The sequence below is a fragment of the Trichophyton benhamiae genome (assembly GCF_000151125.1).
Source record: "Trichophyton benhamiae CBS 112371 chromosome Unknown Abenha-G-c-176a04.f1, whole genome shotgun sequence".
Classification (NCBI taxonomy): Eukaryota; Fungi; Ascomycota; class Eurotiomycetes; order Onygenales; family Arthrodermataceae; genus Trichophyton; species Trichophyton benhamiae.
This window is the reverse complement of record NW_003315107.1, coordinates 588,532-603,673: the sequence shown is the minus strand read 5'-3', so window position 1 is coordinate 603,673 and position 15,142 is coordinate 588,532. Positions and strand designations below refer to the sequence as shown.

The window sequence follows — 15,142 nt, the reverse complement described above, 5'->3', positions numbered from 1 at the left end:
TCACACAGGCTGCTGCTTGTCGCAATTCTTCAGATATGCAGTCCTTCAGACGCTCTACGCTCTCTGCGTTGCAGAATGCTTCCCGTGTCCAGCGACGCGGATTCGCAGGCCTCACAGGCTATGCTTCGACAGTAAAGAACCTCCGCATCAACGCAGACACCAAGGTCATTTTCCAGGGCTTCACCGGAAAGCAGGGAACGTACGTTGCAATTGAGTCCATTTCTCCTCGCTCTGGGTTGTATAAGGCTGGCTGACCGTCGCTTTTTCTGATGACCTTTAGCTTCCATGCCCAACAAGCAATCGACTACGGTACTGCTCTCTTATCAACAGGCGAACAAGACACAGTATTAATGCCCGCATAGGAACCAATGTTGTCGGTGGAACAAACCCCAAGAAGGCCGGAGAGACTCACCTCGGCAAGCCCGTCTTTGCGAGCGTCGAAGAGGCCGTCAAGGAGACCGGTGCTACTGCTTCCGCCATCTTCGTTCCGTATGTACATGTCTGCTTCTGCATGTATAGCTTGGAGTTTTGGTGCTAACGCATCGATAAAGACCATCTGTGGCTGCTAAGAGTATCGAGGAGTCTATTGCCGCTGAGGTACCTCTCGTGGTCTGGTATGTTGCCTCAATATAGCTGTCATCAAGAATTAACCTCAAAGAAACTAATACATTCCATAGTATCACTGAAGGAATTCCTCAGCATGGTATGAGCTATATGAATACAAGATTATCCGCATCCTCTTTGCTAATCCGCTCTAGATATGGTCCGCATCACCGATATGCTAAAATCCCAGAACAAGACCCGTCTCGTTGGACCTAACTGCCCTGGAATAATCGCCCCCGTACGCATACCTTGTCACATCCCGAGTTGCACATCATACACTAACGATCAGACTACAGGGACAATGCAAAATCGGTATCATGCCGGGCTTCATCCACAAGAGAGGCCGCATCGGTATTGTTTCCCGATCCGGTACCCTCACCTATGAAGCCGTCAACCAGACCACCCAAGCCGGCCTTGGCCAATCTCTTGTTGTCGGTATCGGCGGTGACCCCTTCTCCGGAACCAACTTCATTGACTGCCTCCGTGTCTTCCTTGAGGACGAGGAGACCGACGGAATCATCATGATCGGTGAAATCGGCGGTAGCGCCGAGGAAGACGCCGCTGCTTTCCTCAAGAGCGAGAACAAGGCCAACAAGCCTGCCGTCAGCTTCATTGCTGGTATCAGTGCTCCTCCAGGCCGACGAATGGGCCACGCCGGTGCCATTGTCAGTGGAGGCAAGGGAGGCGCCGACTCTAAGATTGCTGCTCTCCAAGATGCCGGCGTCATTGTCGAGCGAAGCCCTGCTTCCCTCGGAAAGACTCTCCTGGCTGAGTTCGTCAAGAGAGACCTTGTCTAAATTGAAGCATGATTACTCTCGCCAAACTGCAGCCTTCCATCCCCTACCCTCTGTATCTCTAATGCAACCTTCCCACTGTTCAGGATTATATACTATTGAAAGCTCCCAGGGTTGTATTCTTTGCATTATCACTTTTCTATGTTTTTTCCCTTCTTCCTCATGTTATAGTTAATTGAATAGTGCATCCCCGGAGGGAATAGAAACGTCTAGCCCGGTAGACTACTTTGTATAAAAAAATATTTTTTATATATCAAGTTATGACTGTGATGTGTTTGTTTTCCGACTTCCACGCCGTGCTAATAGCAAATTTCATTTGACGGGCGATCTTGCTCCGTTGTCTCGCTTCACAATGCTAAACATTTCCTTGCTCAAGGAGTTGAAACCACCTCGCGGAGACTCCTTTCATAGTATATTGACTTCTAGGAAGGTAACTATCCCCGTTATAAATATGTCTGAGTATTCAGCCATGACCGGCTTTCCGTCATCTGCAGCCTTTCTATCAAGCGTCAAGCTTGGCATAAAAGCTTGTCCGTAAATCTCATGGTAGTTAAATTTAAGGATCTGAGAAGCAAAATAATGGCAGAGTAAATCATTATAATCTTTTCCTAGTGTAACCCATGGTCTATCATTAGATCTAATGGACTCGCAAGTCCATCTCGAGCCTTTCCTCCTGCTTGATCCCTCGGATTTGGTAGACCTGGTACCGGAAAGTTACTCCGTAGATTATGTAAACATATGGAAATGTTTGTTTTGTTTGTGTTGTTTGTGAAGTTTGCATTAAAAGTTTAGCTTATTAATTAGGTTCCGGATCATTCATTTATCCATATATTACTCAGCTATTAGTCATTTGAATACACGTGACGAACCTTAATTGGAAGCAAAATTCGAGATGGAAAAAGCTACGCAGAGCAGACGAGCAGACGAGCAGACGAAGAAACAAGTCGCGCGAGAGCATCAACGACGGGAGGAAGCACAAGATGGCTCTTCACGAGTCAATGTCACAGCTCCCCAGGGCTCTATCACGGCGGTTCCAACCAGCCTTTTCCTCCCAGCTCCCGGCATACCGTCGCAATGCCTCTTCCGAATCATCAGCTCCCTCTCCCCTAGACGACCTCGAACCCTCCTCATCCTTTTCCACACCTCCATTGCCCGAAGAAAAGATAAAAGAATTCGACCCAGTAGCCAGAAGCAAAGCTAGAAAACACCAGCTTCCACGAAGTCGGTATGTTAACGCTAATTAACCCCCCATATCAACTAGACACTCCATCCCTAACCACCTTCTAGATACCAATACCGCTCTCCCAAATATGACCGTGGCCCTCTCAATCCTCACAGACCTCCGCCAACATCACATCCGTCCTCACGTCTCTTCGTTCCGGGCCCATTCAGCTTAACCCGAGTCGAGCAGACGTACAATTCAACCGTAGCCTCCGACATTCTTACACTCTGCTATGTGCATAAACCACATGGCTTCAAGGCTCCCCCTCCCGCCCCCCGTCTACAGCAATGGGACGATAGCTCGCCGTACCATAAGAACAGACCTCTTCGTGGACCTAGAGGAGGAGACGTTTTGCGCCTGCTCAGGAAACCAATCACGTTCAACAATATTCCTGAATTGTCTGGCGTGACTGTCCACTCTTACGTTAAGGAAGCTGTATCGAGCTCCTCGTTCTTGCATGTAGCTGGTATGACGCTACAGGCTATCACGAACGTGCGAGTAAAGACCCACAAGGTTAGGACGGGTGTACCTAAATGGGGCCTTATACCGGGCCACAAACACGTTGCTGCCACTGCTGAGCTGGAGGGAGAAGACATGTATCATTTTTTCAGCAAGTTGGTGGATGTGGTTATGCCTAAGTTTAAGGACTGGAAAGGTGTGAAGATTACTAGTGGTGACGGAAGTGGGAATATCACGCTTGGTCTGGAGCCGTCGATGGTTGCCATGTTCCCTGAAATCGAAGTCAATTACGATATGTAAGTGTGCCATGCTGGTATGGAGGGGAAGGTGAAAAGTGCTCTTTGAACTAATGAAATGTGAAGGTATCCTCCCCGCATGATTCCCGGCTGCCACATTACCATCAAGACCACCGCTCGCACCGACAAAGATGCCAGATTATTGCTTAACGCTTTGGGAGTTCCATTCAATGGGAAGCTCCTGAAGTAAAGAAACACTCTCTCTTGTATGTGTGAGATGTATATTATGTCAATCGCCGGCGTTGGAACTCACGGTGTAGACACGCCTTTGTACCCTTACTACCATTGCTTGTTGTGGTCATGTACCAGCAACTCTTTTTACCTTACGCCATCTACTTGCGCTATTTGCACCTGTACCATAACACACCGTCAATAGAAGAAGAATAAAGTGACTTCCTTGGATATGGATGCTTTTCAATCATGTTAGATAAGCGCATTCTATCGAATACAAGTTGGCAAATAACGCAATGTAAATGACTTGCATTCGCTCATGAAACGAGATGATCAGACTAAAACCCGGGCCAACCACATAATGACGGGAAATTCGTAGCTGGCATGACAAGGAGAGATATGAAATCGGGAAGGAAAAAAGAAAAGGCTAAGATATGAGGTGAGCTCGGCTCTATTTTGTACAAGTTGAAATTGCCCGACGGTGATTAAAAGAAATGCGAAAGAAAATATAGATAAAATAGATAGAAACCAAAAGAAAAAAGAAAAAAGAAAAAAGAAAAAAGACAAATCGATCTTCCGGGGTATTTCTTCTACTTTTGAATTACCCAGGTGTATATATATAGAATATATGTCCAGAGTGATAAGTAAAAGTGCAAAAATGGTAAAAATTTTGGGTGCAGATGAATCGACGCGACGTATGATGCAAAGATAGGGAGATAGCGAGGCTGGTAAAGAAATAGATAGGTATATGTAAGTTGAAGAGCTGTTAGGAAACCTCGCGTCAAGCAATAGTTTCCAAGAATGGGTTGCTCAACAACTCGTGTGCACTTGGCCGTTTTTCATGGTCAATTTCGAAGGTCATGTCCAGGAAGGCCATGGCCTCTTTGCTTGCATTCTCTGGCGGCGGCGGACGAGCCTGGTTGTTACCAATGGCGAAAATGGCTTGTAACTGACTGCAATCCGGGAACGGATGGACACCAATGAACATCTCGACGACAAGACAGCCTAGACTCCATATGTCGGCCTTTTTGGTATGGGCGGTTTGACGCACGACTTCAGGAGCCATCCAGTACACGCTTCCCTGAAGGGAAGGACGGTGCAGATGGTTTGATGGGCCCTTTGCGCCGGAACCAAGCATGGTGGATGCTTCGACGCGTTTGGAAATACCGAAATCGGAAATCTTGATGCCTCCTTTGTTGTCGACGAGGACGTTGGCACCCTTGATGTCGCGGTGTATGATGTCCCGTGAATGAAGGTATTCCAGGCCCGCGAGGATTTGGCGAACAAAGTTGCGGATCAGAGGTTCTTGGAAGGTGTTGTACTGTTTTAGCATGGTTGCGATGGAGCCTCCGGGAACGTATTCGAGGAAAATGTTCAGGTATTGGTCATCTGTGGAGGTGCCTAGGTACTGCACGATGTTTTCGTGGCGGAGTCCCTGAAGGAGGCCAATCTCGTGCTTGAGAGCGGAGACCATGAGGTTTTTCTTCTGGTCGAATTCGGTACCCTTGGTAGCGGAGGGTAGTTCGACTTGTTTGACTGCCATGAGTTCTCCAGTGACGGCATGGAGGGCGAGGAAGACGCTGCCAAAGGAACCTTCACCGATCAGGGAGCCCTTCATCCAGTTCTTGTTGCCGAAGTTGTTGCCGGCCAGGAAATCGGCCAGCCCGTCGTCTACCTCGTCCCCATCCTCGGCCACAATCATGCTGAGACGCTCGTTCATGGAGCCGCCGCCATCAGTTGCAGTGACGCTGAGCGTCTCATCCAAGAAAGTCTGTCGTTCCGGCTCTTCGATGGCAGGGTTATCTGAATTGTCATCGAAGGAGACGTAGGACTTGCGGCTGTCCTGGATTGGGGACTCTTCCTGCAGGGGTTCTAGAGCGGATGAAGCAATGGAGTCTCGGAAAGATGCTGCGGGGATATTAAACCTGGAGACGGACAAGGGTCGACCACCGGCCCGGGAAGGAGGGTTAGAGGGTGTTCCAGCGGATAGCCATGTGTCTGCGATGCTGGGGATAGGCGGAGCATCCTTCATGCTCGAGGCTAAGCTGACACCACTCATGACGGACAGACGGCTCGCGGCTCTGCTCATGCGCTGTGATCGGCGAACGGACAGCCGCATGGTCTTTTCGATGTCTTCCTTCTGGTGACTGGGGAAGTAAGATGTGAGCTCGTGGATGATCATCTCACTTGGCGGCCGTGCGCCAAAGAAGGAACGTAGCTTGGTGCTCTGGTCACGCTCTGCGGTATCGTTGTGCTGTTGACGCCTGTGGTCTTCGCGTGAACGATCGGTGATGGGCGACATGGGCTGTCGCAGATGGTCCCAGGACTCCCCGGTGAGCTTCTGCAGTTTGATCTGGTTCCGTAGGTTGGTTGTGTTCATGGCGTTCATGTGGGCAACCTGGCTCTCGTCCGTGGCCAGACGGGCAGCAAGTTCAAGTTCATCCAGATCTGGCTCTCCAGCATGAATGTTCCGTAGAATGAGGCGACCTCGTTCAGACCGGTTAGATCCATCACATATCTGTAGCAGTTCAACATCAGAGATGCGTCTGCAGTTGGCCGGGTTGGGATCGAGGCCATCCAGCACGTAGAAACAGTAGTTTTTGTAGTGACTCTCAGGGATGAGGAGCTTCTTCAGGACCGAGACCATGATATCGTCAGCAGTCTTGCACTGCTTGATGTTGAGTGCCTTGGTCTGTCCACCGGTGTGTATGACTCGGATGACGGGGGAATGGGTTGGTAGCGAGCTTATGGTGAGTCCATCGTTGCTGGGATTCTGGCGGATATGGGCCACGGACCGGGGAGGCTGAGGGGGGTCATTGGAGGTCGTGGTGTGCCTGGAGGTGCTGGAATTCGAATGAGTGTATCCACCAAAGTAGTTTGACCCCTGTTCACGGCGAATGGATTCCATTGGGCTGGCACCATTATATCGGTACTGCCGGAGCTGGCGGTCAGGCTCGGCTAAGGGGGAAGAAGGCCTCGATGATGGTTTGGTAGCGTTGTAAGTGTGCTGGGGAGGTTCATTGCGAGACCACTGGCGGCCTGAAGGTTGGTATCGACTGCTGTTGTTATTTGACGGCCGGGAAGTTTCTGACGAGGGTGGTGTGTATCTTGAAGCGTCCAAGGCAGCCAATGAATCCTATCCGGGGAGGTTAGTTATATGGAGGAGGCCAAAGAGTAACAAGGACAGACGCACTCTGTTCTTCTTTTTGCGGTATGTGAGGGCTCTGTTTCGTAGCTGTTTGACGGCAACGTAGATCCGGACTCTGTCTCCGACCTTCTTGATGCCCATTTCCTGGAGTATCTTCTGGTCACAGTCGAGCAGATTGTCACCCGTGAAATGGTTTGCTATGAAAATCAGCACCATCCATTGATATATACATTCAGTATATATATATATAAGAGGGTGCTACCTTTGAAGAGGGGTTCATATTGCCCACATCGTATGCTATGCAGCCACTCGCCGACCTTTTTCTCATCCCACGACCTGCACAGAGAGTCAAAAAGTTAACAGCCGAGACAAGCAACAGGACGAGGTTCAGGAGGCCTACCGGACGGGATCTAGCTGGTCTGCGCCCTCTGAGAACTCGGACTCGGTCGGGCTGGTGAAGAGCCCGTCCCTGGACGCGACTCCGTTGGCGGGCTTCTGGAGGGCGAGGTTTGTGTAGGACGAGGAGGCGGCGGAGGCAGAGGGAGGGAGCCCGGCCTGCTGAGGCGCCATTGGGAAGCTCTGGCCGTAGAGAGCAGGCTGGGAAGAGATCATGGCCGTCGTGGCCGTGCCGTGCCGTGGTGGGTGTACCGGGGGAGGGGGAGCTATCTATGCGTTTATCGTGCCGTCAAAAGCTCATGATGGTCCAGAGGTCCGGGATGGGTGAGTTGGGTGATTAGTTAGTCGTTAGTTAGCTGACTAGGGATCTACCCTGGGCCAGCCACTAGATCTGGGAGTGCTCGACCGGGACAGAGGCCTGCTCCGGTATATCAGCAGCGCGGTCGAGGTCGAGAGATCGACGTCTGTTGGTGAGCAGGAAGAAGAAGAAGAAGAACGAAGATGTTGCTTGTTTCTCCTTTGGCTGCTTGAAAAAGAGGCGGTTGAAGCGGCCTGATTCAGTGCCCGATGCGGTTAGCGGCGTCTACCTCGAGATCAGACGAAAAGAAGCTGATATCAAACGACGACGGCGACGAAGATGAAGAAGATGGCATTAGATAGAGATAGACAGATAGAAGAGACAGGAGAGAGACAGATAGAGACGAGGCGATGGACTTATAGGACGGGCTGGCAGTGGCTGCGTGCTGCTGGATTCCGGCCTGCGCTCCCGTCATGGCTTTCTTTCTTCTGGCAGGCAAGCTGAAACCTCCCAGGGGCTCCGTCAGTCGGGCAGCCGGAGACCGGCGAGCCCTGAAAACTGGCTTATAACTAGGCGAACGGCTCTACTTACTTGACTGCTTATTATGGAGCCGGTTGGGGCAGCTCGAAGCTGGCAGCTGGCAGCAGGCGAACGGCTGATTGGGGACTGGGTGAGCGGATGCCCTGTCCATCACTGCTCTATAGTTGCCATCCTCTATACTCTTCTCCATCGCCATCTCCGCCATCTACCACTGTCACTGTCTACTACCGTCTACTACTGTCTACTATCTACTACTAACTGCTAGTTACTTCTGCTGCTTCTGCTGCTGCTTCTGCTTCTGCTTCTGCTTCTGCTTCTGCTTCAGCTTCTCCTGCTCATCCTCCATGACTAAGCTGCCCCCCTCACCGGCCACAAAACTCCGACTCCAGCATCGCCGCGACAAAGACGAAGACGCAGACGAAGAAGACGAAGACGACGACGACGACGACGAAGAAGAAGAAGAAGAAGAGCCGTGATGGACGCCGATGACGCTGCGGCTGCGTCAGGCCAGCGGCCGCGCAAGAAGAGGGCGACGGCCACCCGCAAGTCGCTCACCTGCGAGCACTGCAACCGGCCCTTCGCCCGCCTCGAGCATCTCCAACGGCATCTCCGCACCCGTTAGTCCTTGTCCGCCGCATGACATCAACACATCCATTAACACAGGACGCCATACTAACAGCAGCTTATAGATACCAAGGAGAAGCCGTTTACCTGTGAGATATGCTCCAAGTCGTTTGCCCGCAGGTGAGCTCTTATCCCGTCATCGTCTTGAATACGCTGCGCTCAAGGCTGACTGACTGAATGATGGAGTGACCTGCTTGTCCGCCATGAGCGGCTTGTGCACCCGGCTGAGGCGGCCGCCAGGGCTGACAGGCGAGCGGCCGGCGCTGCTGCAGCCTCGGCCGTTTCCACCTCTGTGACGTCTACGGCCACTGTTACTCCTGTTCCCGCTGCTACTGTCGCGGCTGTGCCTGTGTCCGTGCCTGTTCCTGGAACTGCTGCAACGGGGCCAGGGACAGGGACGGGGACGGGAACAGGAACGGCGGACCACCTGAACCCGTCTTGGGGTTACGACTTGAACCTGCTCTCCCATGCAGCCAGCCATGTAGCTCTTGAAGGTCAGGGTCATGGCCATGGTCATGGTCATGGTCATGGTCATGGACAGCCACAGCTTCAGGTTCACGGACAGGGACAGCTCCAGGTCCAGCAGCAGCACGACAGAAAGGTCGCTCCTGTGTATGAGCGGCCCATCTCGGAGAACTACGGGGTCGAGCCATCGATACTCGACCTCGCTGATCTTGGTGACCCCGTACAGGACTTCACCACTTTTCTCGAGAGCGTTGGTCTCTCCTCCGACTGGGATTCGGGACTGTTCAACTCGGTAGAGCCTGAGCCGCTGCTCTCGACCCCTATACCCGCACTAGATGGCTCTACAAAACAGCAGTCCTTTGGCACAGCTCCCAGGTTCACTCAGGAGTTAGACTCCCGCAACATAGCCCAGCTTGCTCAAACAACAGGCACTCCAACAGCTCCAGCAGCAGCCGCAGCAGACGAAGCACCTTCGTTTTCAAACTTTGGCTCTCGACTACCGTCTCTCCAACCAGAGGCACAGGACTCCGATGCCGGTACCTCAGAGCACAACTCCCAGCCCCGGCCGGCGTGGGACATCTCTACCCAGGAACACCAGCTCTTCACGGCCAGGTTAGAAGACTTTGCCCATGTTCTCCCCAAGAACTTTGTGCGGCCTTCTAGACATGCTCTTTCCCGCTACATGGCTGGCTACATCAGTGGTCTCAACGAGCACTTGCCCTTCATCCATGTTCCAACTCTGTCCGTGGCCAGATGTCCGCCAGAGCTGACCCTCGCTCTCGCTGCCGCTGGCTCCCACTACCGGTTCGAAAATAGCAGAGGCATCGAGCTCTTCCACGCTGCAAAGGCTATTCTACTGGAACGCCTACGACGTCGGGACTCCAGGCGCACTACTACTACTACTCTCCCGCCGAACACCCAGTGGGGACCCAACAGTACCCCTCGGGCGTCTTCGTCGGTGGTATCGAATCCAAGTAACAGTCCATTCCCCCAGCAGCAGTTCATACCCTTCATGGACAATACCTCGCTGCCAGGTGAGGATGCCGAGGGACAGATGGAGATCATCCGTACTTTCTTACTACTTACCATCTTTGCCTCCTGGGAGAGCCATCCAGACATACTTCGCGACATGCTTGCCCTACAAAGTACCCTCGCCCGTCTAGTCCGAGACCATGGCCTTAAAGAGTCTCCAGCAACCACCACCCCGCCAGAGTCGCTCTCCTGGCCAGACTGGTCCAGGCTGGAAGCAGACAGGCGCACAAAGCTTGTCGTCTATTGCTTCTTCAACCTCCATTCTATCATGTACAATATTCCCCCCTTAATCCTAAACTCCGAGCTCAACCTCAACATGCCCTGTTCCGCTGATGAATGGAAAGCAAATACCGCCAGCCAGTGGCGCCGTGTTCGCCGTCCCTCGTCAGATACCAACACCACTCCTACCCCCTCATCCTTCCAGGACGCCCTCGCAAATCTCTTCACCAAGTCCGCTGCTGCTGCTACTAGCAGCACACCACCCCCTTCCAACCCGGTGTCTCCACTAGGTAACTACGTACTCATCCACGCCATCATCCAACAAATCTTCTTCGCCCGCCAACTCTGTCTCTCTGCCCCTTCTATGGCTGGCACCAGCCTACGACCCGACGATCTAGCCGTCATGGGCAACTCCCTTAGTGCCTGGAAACGCGGCTGGCGTCAGACTCCCGAATCGAGTATCGATCCACAAAACCCCGCTGGACCCATAGCTTTCACTTCCACAGCTCTGCTTGGTCTAGCGTATATACGCCTACACCTCGACCTCGGACCATGCCGTCGCCTCGTCACCCAGGACCCTGTCCAAATCGCCCATGCACTCAATGACTCTCCACCGCTGACCCGCAGCTCCCGTCTGATAATGGCCCTCTTACACTCCGCTCATGCCCTTTCCATCCCCGTCCGGCTAGGTATTGACTTCGTGGCTCGTACTCACTCCTTTTTCTGGTCAATACAGCACTCAATATGTTCCCTTGAATGCGCATTCCTCCTCTCGCGCTGGTTGCTCTCTATACCTGCCACCCAACATGATCAGGGCCTGTCAGACCATGAGCGAAAACTCCTTCTCTGGGTCAAGGGCATGATAGATGAAACAGACATGTCTTCCTCCGTCAGTGCAGCCACGGAGGCAGAACTCATTACTGACCCAGCCCTAATGAGACGGCTTAGCGTTGCCGTTGTACGTGTCTGGTCAAGGACCTTCAAGGGGAATACGAGCTGGCCTATCGTAGATCTCATCGGCGCCAGCCTGGAAATATACGCTGATTTACTCGATATATAGCATACATATACTGCTACCTTGTGCTATCTGTTCTTTATACCACTTTGTTTGTCACAGCCAGCGTGAATAGCGAGGCCTAGCATGGTCATGAATAATTTCTTTTATCATGTTATTTATATTATACCCCCCATAATAGACCTAGTGACTGACCTTATCAAGTTACCCCAGCATATGCAAACAAACGCCAAGTAATATCGACTAGAAATAAACAAGAAGAACCCATCTATTTCTTCCCTGACTTCCGTACCGCAACACTATGAGGTACAAACCGTAATGCAGACATCGACTTCGTAAGACTATCTAACCCATCCTCTTGCACACCAACCCGCCCATTCACAGAGGATACATCATTCCTGTTCGTATCATCATACAGGACATGATCCCTTCGTCTTAACGGCGTTGCACCAGGCGAGGTAACACCATTCCCTCTCGAACTCGCACCGCCCGTCTCCAGCGAGAAACGACGTCGATGCATAGGCACGCTCGACCTCAGCATAGAACTATACTTGTCTATTCCATCATTTACAATATAGAAATTATACCCCTATAAACCAATTAGCAAGCATACCACAATACGGCGATATCAAACATGATCTCACCTACCTTCGGAAAACAATGCTTATCAATCAAATGTCTCCTCCGCTTCTGAGGCGTCGAACATCTCCTCTCACACCCCTCGACAAAACAACCAAACTACACAACATCAGCCCATGCCATTAATCTTCAAACCAACTATAGCGTAACAGGTGGGAATACCGTCTTCTCACCCCTCTCCTTCCTTTCTTCCATGACGGGATCATGATTCTCCTCAATGTGTCGGGTAAGCAGTAGGTCAGAAGGGAAGTTCTTCGCACATTCCGAACACCGGTTTACATGTGTCTGCAGGTAGTGTGATTCATACGCCTCGTAGGTAGGGAACGTTAAATCGCCCTTATGCGGGGGCAGAGAGCAATGCATTAATGTGTTTGGTTGTTCAGGCGAATGCTCCATATGAGGATATTTATGCCGTGAAGGAGATGAGGGTATCATTTTTGATGTTGATGATAGAGAATCTGGCGGTTCTGGGGAAGTGTCACGAGAGCGTTTCGACATGGTGGGTTAATCTGTTAACTCGTTATTGGGCTGATCTGATAGGAAGCGGTGAGTGCCTGGTCTGATGTAGGGTATATATGCACGATTTTGGTAATGTATAGTTTGTTATTCAGCCCATTGGCGTTGAGTGCTTTTAATTAATTGGGCATCTCATATTCTGTAGCTCTGAATAGTCCACTACTCTGGATCTTGCGTTTAGAAGAAAATAAACAGGAAGTAGCTGAGATGCTGGAAGTAGCTGGTAACCGCGTCAAAAGTTTACAAGCGCAAAACGATAATAGCTTTATTAGTCAGCAGATAGACTTTGATTATTAATATGATAAACCTTAATGCGGAACCGCGTTAACTATAAGCCGTAATCTGATAAGAGCCCGGTCGGATTCATAAGCAATCTTATCGCTTATATTTTTTTCCCTCCATCAAAATTCATATCTTCAGATCTTTGCCCCGCCATCTATTCACCCGGATTATCATCAGAATCCAGATAATATTGTGTTTTATTCATTTGGAGTATAGACCTGTCGATTTCTATATTAGCCAACCATGGTGTTGGCCAAGTCGAAGAATTCCGTGGGGTTGGGGAACAGTTTGATGAATGATAGATTCGGCAAAGGAAAGCGTTCAGACCGAAAGAAAGTATCTCACAACGTTGCTGCTATTCAGCGGAAGGGCACCGATGGCGAGACCTACATCACAAACCCGACCGAAGAGGCATCATGGGTGAAAATGCGCAGTATTACCGAGCAGGCGGCCCTCGACGAGTTCCTAAGCACAGCCGAACTCGCGGGAACTGACTTCACAGCCGAGAAGTTAAACAATGTCAAGATCATACACCAGGACCAGAAGAACCCTTACCTCCTTTCTGCTGCGGATGAAAGGAATGCCATCCGGAAACACCAGAAGAACCGCTCTCGCTTGACCGTCCCTCGACGTCCCAAGTGGAATGAACGAACAACTCGCAACGAACTAGATGCGATGGAACGAGAGAGCTTTCTTGATTGGAGAAGAGGGCTTGCCGAACTCCAGGAGGTGCAGGATATATTGATGACGCCTTTCGAGCGAAATTTGGAAGTCTGGAGGCAGCTCTGGAGAGTTATCGAACGGTCAGACCTTGTCGTCCAGATTGTGGACGCCAGAAACCCCCTTCTCTTCCGGTCAGAGGATTTGGAAAAATATGTCAAAGAAGTGAACCCAGCAAAGAGGAATTTGCTGTTGGTGAACAAGGCGGATATGATGACGTTAAAACAGCGGGAGGCTTGGGCGGATTATTTCGAAGAACACAACATATCTTACAAGTTCTTCTCTGCTGCTCTAGCTAAGGAGCTGAATGAGGCGAACGGGGTAGGAAGTGGAAGCGATGATGATGACGATGATGTTGATACAGCACTCGCTGAGCAAACAAGCAATGCCCATATTCATGATTCAGAGGAGGACTCGGAAGCGGCTGAAGAGGCTCGTGAAGAGGAGGAAGACTCGGAAGAAGACGACGATGGTGGCGGTTTACCACTTCCACAAGAATCCGAGTCAAAAAGAACTGAAATTATCACGGTAGACGAGCTGGAGGCACTGTTCATGTCTGCGGCGCCTCCGCGCGACCCTAATGATGAGAAAGGCAAAGATGTCACCACCATCGGACTTGTTGGGTATCCTAATGTTGGTAAATCCAGCACTATTAACGCCCTTCTCGGATCAAAGAAGGTCTCCGTCTCTGCAACTCCTGGAAAAACAAAACACTTCCAGACTCTCTATCTCACACCAAAGATTGTCCTTTGCGATTGTCCCGGTCTCGTTTTCCCTAATTTTGCAACAACAAAAGCGGATCTTGTCGTTAATGGCGTCCTCCCTATCGACCAGCTACGTGAATACACTGGTCCAGCAGGGCTCGTGGCTCAAAGAATCCCGCTCCACTTCCTTGAGGCAGTTTATGGAATGAAGATACCTATCCGCAGCATCGAAGAGGGAGGTACAGGAGTCCCAACTGCATCTGAAATCCTACGCGCATATGCTCGTGCCCGTGGGTTTGCCACAACTGGTTTAGGACAGCCAGACGAATCCCGTGCTGCGAGATATGTGTTGAAAGATTATGTCAATGGAAAGTTGCTATTCTGCCATCCACCACCCAAGGACCCTCCATTCACGGATCCAAAGGAGCGCTCGGACTATGAATTAGAATTCAATGAGGGATTATATGATATGGCTCATCTCCCTGCTAGGCGGAAGGAGGCTTTGCTCAAGGAACACGCGGCCGCAACTCGCGGTGATTCGGTAGATGGGATAAGTGATGATATCGATTTGGAGTCGGACATGACTCCATCCCATGTTTCTGGAAACAGCTCCATACCTGCTCAGAGCGCACGGTCGAAGAAGCTTGACAAGGGATTCTTCGGCCCTGGCGGCGCTGGGTCGGCGGGCCATTTAACGATGCCATTCAACTATAAGTATTCGGAAGTGGGAAAACAAAAAGCAATCACTGGCCGCAAGCAAAGGGCTCTTATTGCATTGGAAAAAAATATAGATGTTTCAGAGGTTCGAGGTCTAGGGAAGAAGCATTTCAAGGCGAATAGAAAGGTCAAAACAAAGAAAAAAGGGAACAGTTTCCTGGCGGAAGAAGAGTGATAGTGTTATGAATGTATGTTTCTCATGCAACGGTCCTAAGCATTTAGAAAGATATCATGTCATTTTCCGTGTCAGGTCTACGAACTCGTGAAAAGTGAGAAGCACTT

The 15,142-nt window shown here is 50.9% G+C and overlaps 6 protein-coding genes across 6 annotated transcripts, besides 1 other annotated feature; 4 read left to right on the top strand and 2 right to left on the bottom strand.

Annotated features, from left to right (window-relative positions):
• Positions 1–35: 35 nt before the first annotated feature.
• On the top strand, positions 36–1,400 carry ARB_07144 (uncharacterized protein; the record flags this gene model as incomplete). The annotated part of the gene is made up of 4 exons (XM_003014536.1): positions 36–199; positions 346–489; positions 634–703; positions 900–1,400. 4 exons carry the CDS (start codon positions 36–38, stop codon positions 1,398–1,400), a joined length of 879 nt encoding a protein of 292 aa, XP_003014582.1.
• Positions 1,401–2,377: 977 nt separating this feature from the next.
• ARB_07143 (uncharacterized protein) lies at positions 2,378–3,564 on the top strand (the record flags this gene model as incomplete). Its single annotated transcript, XM_003014535.1, has 3 exons — positions 2,378–2,622; positions 2,685–3,374; positions 3,441–3,564. 3 exons carry the CDS (start codon positions 2,378–2,380, stop codon positions 3,562–3,564), a joined length of 1,059 nt encoding a protein of 352 aa, XP_003014581.1.
• A 762-nt stretch (positions 3,565–4,326) lies between these two features.
• On the bottom strand, positions 4,327–6,909 carry ARB_07142 (uncharacterized protein; the record flags this gene model as incomplete). Its single annotated transcript, XM_003014534.1, has 2 exons — positions 4,327–6,681; positions 6,739–6,909. The coding sequence occupies 2 exons, from the start codon at positions 6,907–6,909 to the stop codon at positions 4,327–4,329; spliced, it is 2,526 nt and encodes an 841-aa protein (XP_003014580.1).
• A 565-nt stretch (positions 6,910–7,474) lies between these two features.
• ARB_07141 (uncharacterized protein) lies at positions 7,475–8,132 on the bottom strand (the record flags this gene model as incomplete). The annotated part of the gene is made up of 3 exons (XM_003014533.1): positions 7,475–7,615; positions 7,677–7,945; positions 7,979–8,132. The coding sequence occupies 3 exons, from the start codon at positions 8,130–8,132 to the stop codon at positions 7,475–7,477; spliced, it is 564 nt and encodes a 187-aa protein (XP_003014579.1).
• A 60-nt stretch (positions 8,133–8,192) lies between these two features.
• Positions 8,193–8,273: a sequence feature (Short protein (ARB_07140, EFE34189.1) was converted to a misc_feature.).
• A 129-nt stretch (positions 8,274–8,402) lies between these two features.
• ARB_07139 (C2H2 transcription factor, putative) lies at positions 8,403–11,327 on the top strand (the record flags this gene model as incomplete). Its single annotated transcript, XM_003014531.1, has 3 exons — positions 8,403–8,544; positions 8,617–8,671; positions 8,792–11,327. The coding sequence occupies 3 exons, from the start codon at positions 8,403–8,405 to the stop codon at positions 11,325–11,327; spliced, it is 2,733 nt and encodes a 910-aa protein (XP_003014577.1).
• Positions 11,328–12,962: 1,635 nt separating this feature from the next.
• Positions 12,963–15,035, top strand: ARB_07138 (uncharacterized protein; the record flags this gene model as incomplete). Its single annotated transcript, XM_003014530.1, has 1 exon — positions 12,963–15,035. The coding sequence occupies one exon, from the start codon at positions 12,963–12,965 to the stop codon at positions 15,033–15,035; it is 2,073 nt and encodes a 690-aa protein (XP_003014576.1).
• Positions 15,036–15,142: the final 107 nt, after the last annotated feature.